Source organism: Sinocyclocheilus anshuiensis, unplaced genomic scaffold (genome assembly GCF_001515605.1).
Source record: "Sinocyclocheilus anshuiensis isolate Anshui unplaced genomic scaffold, SAMN03320099.WGS_v1.1 scaffold706, whole genome shotgun sequence".
Classification (NCBI taxonomy): Eukaryota; Metazoa; Chordata; class Actinopteri; order Cypriniformes; family Cyprinidae; genus Sinocyclocheilus; species Sinocyclocheilus anshuiensis.
In genome coordinates, this window is record NW_015544162.1 from 123,113 (window position 1) to 131,865 (window position 8,753).

Sequence of the window (8,753 nt, forward strand, 5' to 3'; positions counted from 1 at the left end):
CTTTACAGATCTTCTTTTTGCACCAAGAGCTTGTAACACTCCAAAGAGAAAGGAAAAATTGAAATCGCATCATATGACCCCTTTAAAGTCTGTAGAGTACTTCTGGTCTGTCAGGAGGCTGAGTATCACATAACATCTTCTGGACATGTCCGCGTTTCGGTGTGGTGGTTGTTTGTGTTTGGTCTCCAGATTGCCAGCGCGTGTGACGTGTGTGTGAGGGAGTGTTTGCGTGTGTAAGGGAATGACTGAGGCTTGGCGTTTGGGGTTCGTCAGACGTGTGTGGGGAGTCGGAGCGCTGCCAGGTATAAAAACACAAGCCAAGCCGCTTTTCCAGCACGTCTCTGAGAGGAACGCCACACTTGAGCTATAACACAATCCTTGTGGAAAACGTTTCTTGAGACATTGGAGTCTGAATTCGTCACATGACCTGGTGAATTAACAGCCTCATGTAAGACAGTACAGGTTTTTTTCGTCCGAATAAACTCTGCTGTAAAAGATTCACACTAATTACACTTAACGCAAATGAAACCAAATACGTTTTACGGCACTCTAAGTTCAACAAATCACCACAACACTGTGATATATTTTGTTTAATTTACATGAAAATGAAAACTCTGGCAGTGTAATGGTAAACACGAATCAGAAAACTGGAATCAGTGAAAAATGTTCATTATATACTGAATACTTTATTTAAAAAATAAGACTAATTATTTTATTCTCGCTCAGTTGATATTTTTTTTGTATCATTTTATGATTATTATTATGATCATTGTAGTCTTATTCTAATTAATAATTAGTATTTCATAATAATTATAAATATTATTATTATTTATTATTACATTATTTATAATAAAATGTGAATTATTGATTAGAATGAAAGTATATCATAAAATAAAAATATAATGATGATGAGTATATTATTAAATATTAATACTACTAATAAATTATTGTTGTTGAAATTATATTTATTTTATAATTTAATAATCTAATTAATAATTGTCATTTAATAAAATATTTCTTATTATTGCTTATTCTTAAATATTAATACTATTATCATAATTGTTATTTATTTTTAGTGCTTTCAAACAATTAATCGCATCCAAAATAAAAGTTTTTGTTTACATAAGTCAAGTCAAGTCTGCTTTATTGTCAATTCTTCCACATGTACAGCACATGAGAATTGAAATTGCGTTACTCTCAGACACTTGGTGCATACAGATAACACTAACAGTAGAACATAAATACAGATAGATACAGATTAAATATAAAATACAACTATACAAATATACAAATAAGGTAAAAATGTAAAAAAAATATATAAAGCAGCACAAGGCACATGGCAGATAGAGTGCAAACCAGTGAAGTAAACAACAGTGAAGATATAATGATTTGTAGTGCAAAAGAGCTTATTCAGACTGATTAAAGTTGACAGTGTGTGTGTGTATTTGGGAGGGGGGAGTGGGAGAGTCCGTCAGAGGGTCAGAGTTCAGTGGTGCGTGGGGCAAAAGAGGGGAGGGGGGGCAAGGTCGGGACAGAGTGAAGAGGAGGGGGCTCAGCACACATCCTTGGGGGGCCCCAGTGTTCAGTGTGATGGTGCTGGATGTGTTGCTGCCGACCCGTACTGCCTGAGGTCTCCCAGTCAGGAAGTCCAACAGCCAGTTGCACAGCGAAGTGTTGAGCCCCAGCTGGACCAGTTTGTGAATGAGCTGTTGAGGGATGATTGTGTTGAATGCTGAACTGAAGTCTATGAACAGCATTCTGACGTATGAGTCAGACGTATAATATATGTGTGTATACTGTGTATATTTATACATTTATACCCGATGGCAGATGGAGCGGCGCATCGGTCGGGGATAACATCGGCTGCATCAAATGCAATGTCAGCTCTAATGGACATGATCAAGCTAGGGCATTCCCCGTATTAGGCGACACGCGTCGTCATCGCCCCGAACGGCGTGAGAAATTGGCGAGGGCTACCCGCCTGTGGATGAGGTGGGCCAAAGACGCTAGTCCGATTACGACTACGATTGGGTACCATCAACATCGGTACGATGAACGGAAAAAGCCGCGAATTGGCCAACGTCCTCAAGACCCGCCGCATCGACATCGCGTGCATTCAAGAGACGACGTGGAAAGGAGCAAAAGCCAGGGACATTGGCGACGGCTACAAGCTCTTCTACAACGGTGAACGATCCACCCAGAATGGCATCGGAATCGCGGTCTGTGAAAAGCTGTGGGATAGCATCGTCGGAAGTCAGCCGGGTGTCCGACCGGCTTATGTCCATCAAGATCGCCTCTGGATCGACGTCGATGCGAGTCGTCTCGTGCTATGCCCCACAAACTGGGTGCGCGACCAACGTTAAGGATGCATTCTGGGAGAGCCTGGAAGCCCATCTTCGATCAATCGACCCGTAAGAACGCTTGGTGCTCGGTGCTCGGTGCTCGGTGGAGACCTGAATGGATACGTCGGGTCGGAACGAGACGGATACAAGCGAGTACACGGCGGGCAAGGGTATGGCACCCGCAACGACGACGGTGACCGAGTCCTCGACTGCGCCGAGGCCCACGATCTTGCTGTGGCCAACACCTTCTTCACGAAGAGACTGGCGCATCTCATCACCTACAGCAGCGGTGGAAGAACGACCCAGATCGATTATTGAATGCTCAGACGGCACGACCTGAAACTGGCAACCAACGTTAAGCTAATCCCCGTTGGATAACATTGGCCCACAACACCAGCTCCTTGTTGTGGACATCCAATTGGACCTCGGACAACATCGGCGAGCACGGACGACCGGGACGGAGCGGATCAAGTGGTGGAAGCTCCCTGAGAACAAGGATCAACTAAGGGGCGCCCTCAGACTCGACGACGTGGACCTTGACCAGCTGGTGGACGCCATCTGGAGCGACGTGGTAGGCCGAATCCACGAAACGGCGAGTTGCGCCCTTGGAAAGACGAAGCCGGGAAAGCGGATGATAGACAAGCAAATTTGGTGGTGGAACGACAAAGTGCAAAAGGCGGCCAAGGAGAAGAAAGCGGCGTTCAAAGTGTGGCACCAATCCCGCTGCCAACTGGACTACGAACAATACAAAGCGCTCTAATCGGCGACGAAGAGAGCAGTCGCGGTGGCGAAAGCCGCATTCCATGACTGGCTAAACAAAGAGCTGGACACGCCCCTGAGGGAGCAAACAAAATTTATCGAAAAACCGCCATCGTGCAACGCAGGATTTCGGCCAAGTTAAGCACGTCAAGGACAACGACGGCAACACCTTGCGAGACGCCCCCGCCATCCTCCAGCGCTGGAGCGATTACTTCGCGAAAATCAGCAACGACGAATTTCCTCATCCGTCAAACCAAAGCGCCCACCCCATCTCTGGCCCCGTCATGCCGATCATGACAGCGGAAGTGGAGACAGCCATTAAGAAGATGAAGAAGGAGAAAACAACCGGTCCCGACGATATCCCCATCGAAGCCTGGAAACTCCTTGTGCGCAGAGGTGCCGAGATCCTCGCCGTCATTTTCAACCGAATGGTTGACGAAGGCCCCGATGACCTGGACGACTAGCACAACAAAGGGCGACGTCGCGGAATGCTCCAACTACCGGCCGATTCGCCTTTTATGCCACGCCATGAAGATTTGAGCGAATCTTGGACACCAGACTATGCCAGATCGTCACCGTCACGCCGAATCAATGCGGCTTCGTCAAAGGCAGCGGAACGACGGATGCCATCCACGCCGCCCGGCTCCTCGTAGAGCGATACCGGGAGAAGAACAGGCTAGTCCACGTGACCTTCCTGGATCTCGAAAAAGCATTCGACAAAATTCCGCACGACCTTATCTGGCACGCCCTCCGGTCCCACAACGTGCCCGAGGCATACGTCCAGTGGATCCAAGCGCTTTACCGCAACGTCTCCAGCATGGTTCAAACCCCGGTCGGAACATCACCGTCCTTCCCCATCACCGTCGGAGTCCATCAAGGATAAGCCATCTCGTCGCTCCTATTCATCCTATGCATGGACACGGTGACGGATGACATCCAAAACGCCCACCCGTGGTCGCTCCTCTTCGCTGACGATGTATTCTTGGCAAGCGAAGACCGTCAACAGCTGCAAGACCAAACGCAGCAATGGAAGACCTGACTGGACAAGTATGGAATGCGGCTAAACATCAAGAAGACCAAGTATATGGAATGCGGGCCTTAGACGAACGGAGCCATCAGCATTGACGGCAAGGATCTGAAGAAGGCGACCAATTTCAAGTATCTCGGATCTGTCATCAGCAGCGACGGCGACACCCTCCCGGATGCCTGAACCTGAGTTAATGCCGCCTGGATGAAATGGTGCAAAACTCGCATCCTGTGCGTTCGACGCCTGCCCATTCGAATGAAAGCCAAGATTTACAAGACCGTGGTACGTCCCATAGATTAATCGCGATTAATCATTTGACAGCACTATTTATTTTATAATGATATAACAATTATAATTAATAATTGCCATTTTATTGTAATTATTCATATTCTTATTTTTAGTATTACATATGAATGTTATTATTATTATCATTGTTCTTAGAATTTTATAATTGAATACGTTTTAATTATAATTATTAATGATGATATATATTATTTGAATGAAAAATGGATATTGATATAGTGTTATATATAGGTAATGGATGGTAATTTTAATTATTCTCATTTTATTTCACAATATAATTATTTATATAATAATTATAATAATTTATTATAAATAATCATTCTCATTTTTAATACAATAATAAAAAACAAACAAACAAACCAATTTTGCCCAAGTAAAATATGACAGGTATGGAATGCGGCTAAACATCAAGAAGACCAAGTATATGGAATGCGGGCCTTAGACGAACGGAGCCATCAGCATTGACGGCAAGGATCTGAAGAAGGCGACCAATTTCAAGTATCTCGGATCTGTCATCAGCAGCGACGGCGACACCCTCCCGGATGCCTGAACCTGAGTTAATGCCGCCTGGATGAAATGGTGCAAAACTCGCATCCTGTGCGTTCGACGCCTGCCCATTCGAATGAAAGCCAAGATTTACAAGACCGTGGTACGTCCCATAGCCCTCTATGGATCGGAGTGGTGGCCGGCAACATCCAAGCACGAGCAGGCCCTTCACGCAATGGAAATGCGAATGCTGCGATGGTGTCTTGGTCTGACCCGATGGGACCACGTGACAAACGAAGACATCAGATAGCGGATGGGCATCGCCCCAATCGTGGAGAAGATGCGAGAAGGACGACTCCGGTGGTATGGCCATGTCGTAAGAAGCGACGAAGGATCGGTGACGAGAACAGCACTCCGACTAAGCCCGCACGGCAAGCGACCACGCGGAAGGCCCAAGAAGCGATGGCTCGACCGTTTGAAGAACGATATGCGGCACGCCAACATCGCCCCGGAGGATGCTCTGGACCGAGCCAAATGGAGACGGGCGTGCAGAACAGCAGACCCTGCACCCAAGCGGGAAAATCGCTAGGACAAAGAAGATTATTTATATAATAATTATAATAATTTATTATAAATAATCATTCTCATTTTTAATACAATAATAAAAAACAAACAAACAAACCAATTTTGCCCAAGTAAAATATGACAGACATAATGTAAATGTAATGATAGACAAAAAGTAGTTTTCTTGTTGTGATTTGATACACAGTATGTCTGTCATAGAGAAATCATTCATTCATTTATCAAGCAGAAAAGTTTGGATTGTCGCAGGAATTGACGTCAGTGTCTGTGGAACGAGAGGTGAAGCAGCTCAACAAAAGCCAAAGAGTGAATGAGTGATTGTCACTAATGTAATGAAAAGGCTGAAGACGAAGTGTGTGGTCAAGAAAGAGAAGAATGAAGTCTTTGTCGTTCATCACCGATGTCACTTGTCACAAATATACAAACGGCAGAACGATGAACAAATACGCACAGACAAGCTATTCACAAACACACAAGAAGCTCAGTGTTTGGTGAGGCGATTATTTCTGAATTCAGTGACGCATGAAGCCTTATCTAAAACACCTGTTTAGCTTTGATGGGATCCTCACATTCGTGCTGAGCTGACGAATCTTTCTGTCTGTGTGCAGACGGATCTGGTGTCAACCATCGGCGAGAGCGTGGCGTTGGGTGTAGCGGGCGTCATCCTCTGGGGCGACTCCAACTACGCCAGCAGTCATGTAAGTTTGTGCCCTAATCAGGATATTAGCTCACCTCCTTCACATTAATTGACTTTAGGGGTCAAGCAATGTTGTTTTGTTTTTTTTTAATGGCAGATGGTGATAAATATTTATTCTACATAAGTAATGGGTCCTGTACAATGAGTCTGTTATTATGACAAAATAAACCCTGACAGGGTGATCAGGACTCTAACATGTGGAGGAGGGGTCTTTTAGAATCATAATAGGGTTTATTTAGGGATGCACAATATTTCAATACTTTATTGGGTGTCTGACAATATTAATTTTTTTTTGTTGTTGTTAATGTATCGCATATTAATTTCTCCTATTTTTACTTAAAGATTACCTTTGTCATTGTCTAACATTCATTTAAAAAACCTATAATGATTTAAATAGGAAATTTTCAGTGTTTATTTTAAATTTATTTAACAGTATTTATTACAACATTTCTTTCATCATCTGTCAGGCATTGCTCTTATTGTTTATTTATAGAGAGAATGAACAAAACAGCTGAATTAAATATTTTGCACAATTTTATTTATTTGTAATCCAGCGACTTAAGACTGGTATATATATATATATATATATATATATATATATATAATTTATATAAATGTATAATCATATTAAATATTATTTAATTTCTATGAATCTTAAAATGAAAATGCGTTCAAATAATAATAATAAAATAATAATTATATTTAAATGAGTTGCATATGTATGTTTTGTGTGTGTGTGTATATATAATTTATAGTAATAAGTCAAAAATAATAAAAGTATAATATAAAATACACACAATAATTTGTATATTTTGTGTAATATATATACATATATATAAAATACACAAAATATACATTTTTACACAAATTATTTATATTTATGCATATATGTATAATCATATGAAAAATATTAAATGACTATTTATATTAATCCTATACAAAATTTAAAACTTAAAATTATATATAAATTATTTTCTAAGTAAAAAAAACAACAACATTATTCTATCGATTTTGAAACAGACACAAGGAGTAAGTATTTCTTTTAAAATGCCAATGCAGAAGTAGATAATCATGAAATAAAAAGTTAAATATTGGACAATTAATTAGTGATTGCGAAAGATATTGGTCTAATTTACAACCTAATGTACAAAAATGCTAAAAGTCGTATTTGATTAATTCTTTAATCTTGTATCTTCCAGACGGCTTGTTCCAGTCTTAACGAATACCTGCGAGGGCCGTTGGGTCGCTACCTACTTAACGTGACGTCGGCCACCGAGCAGTGCAGCAGAAACCTCTGCGGATTTCGCGGCCGCTGCCTTCGCAAACGTCCCGACACGGACACGTACCTGCATCTCAGCCCGAACACCCACAGCATAGAGCGGCAGGGAAACATGCTGAAGGTCTCGGGCCAGATGGGAGAAGAAGAGCTGAGCCGCGTGCGCGACGAGTTTCAGTGTCAGTGCTATAACGGCTACGCCGGCGACGACTGCAGCCAGAGGGATGCTGGGAATAGAGCCGCCCTCGTCTGGACCACGGTTTTGCAGGTTTTGCTGTTGCCGCTGCTCTTGATGGGGTTCCTGCACTGAGGAGTTCGGTGGAAGCGGTTTGAGGTCGATACGCTGGACTTTCTCATCAAAAGATGCGCAACGTCAACGGCAGGAAGGCCTTTTGTTCGCTAGAATTTGAACAGAAATGGAGAATTTGAATGCGCGCGCTAACTCTGTGAGCTGTATGTACAGCACAGCAGTGGCTCAGTGTGTTTTTGGGTCGAGTGCATCGCCTCCTGCTGCATGGGAGGAAGAACTGCGCCAGGTGGAATTGCGATTTTTGGCTAGGTTTGTGTATGTGCGATTGAAATTTTGTCTTGTCTGTGTGCATTTTTTATAAAAAGTAATTGATGTGGTGGTTTCCGCTGTCATTCGAGGCCTTTTTTATTTCTTTGCTGCCTTTATACCTGCGTAAAACCAGTTGTGACCTTATTTCTGCTGTGTCACATGACCAGCTCCTTAAAGGGACACGTTTTGTTACTTGCAATGCTGCTGCCTCATTAAAGCCTCACTTAGATTGAAACCTGCCTTCTGTATCACATTTCACTCTAAAATTAAAAGAAATTAGAGAAATTATTTTACATGAGGAAAATGGAGCCTGTTGTAGGATCATTTAAATTTTTTTGCATCGTTTTTTATTTATTTTCATGACGGTTGTGCATTTTCCTTCCAGAAATTCTCATAATACATTTTTTAAATTATTCTCATAGTTATGCATTTGTTTTCTTATAGTAAAAAGAAAATCATAATGATTTGTAAATTAAGTCATACTAAAGGCAATACAACGAGGTACAAAATGTAAATTTTTTCTAAATTATTATACTATATTATTATACTATGTTTTCCATGACACATTGTACTCCAAAATTAAAAGAAATTAAATTACATTTACAAAAGAAATGACATGTTCCTTGAGGAAAATGAAGCCTGTTTTAGGATCATTTTGTTTTTTGTTTTGTTTTTCAGGTACTTTCATAAATAGGGTTAGTTCACCCAAAAATGAAAATTGG

At 42.0% G+C, this 8,753-nt stretch overlaps 1 protein-coding gene across 2 annotated transcripts in view; it reads left to right on the forward strand.

Annotated features, from left to right (window-relative positions):
* Nucleotides 1–8,383, forward strand: part of LOC107695624 (hyaluronidase-2-like) — a 17,443-nt gene extending 9,060 nt beyond the window's left edge. For both annotated transcript variants that reach the window (XM_016495634.1, XM_016495633.1), the window contains exons 3-4: nucleotides 6,108–6,197; nucleotides 7,396–8,383. In XM_016495634.1, the coding sequence (XP_016351120.1) occupies nucleotides 6,108–6,197; nucleotides 7,396–7,782 (477 nt within the window). In that variant the 3' untranslated portion in view covers nucleotides 7,783–8,383. The remainder of the gene's footprint in view (nucleotides 1–6,107; nucleotides 6,198–7,395) is intronic.
* Nucleotides 8,384–8,753: the final 370 nt, after the last annotated feature.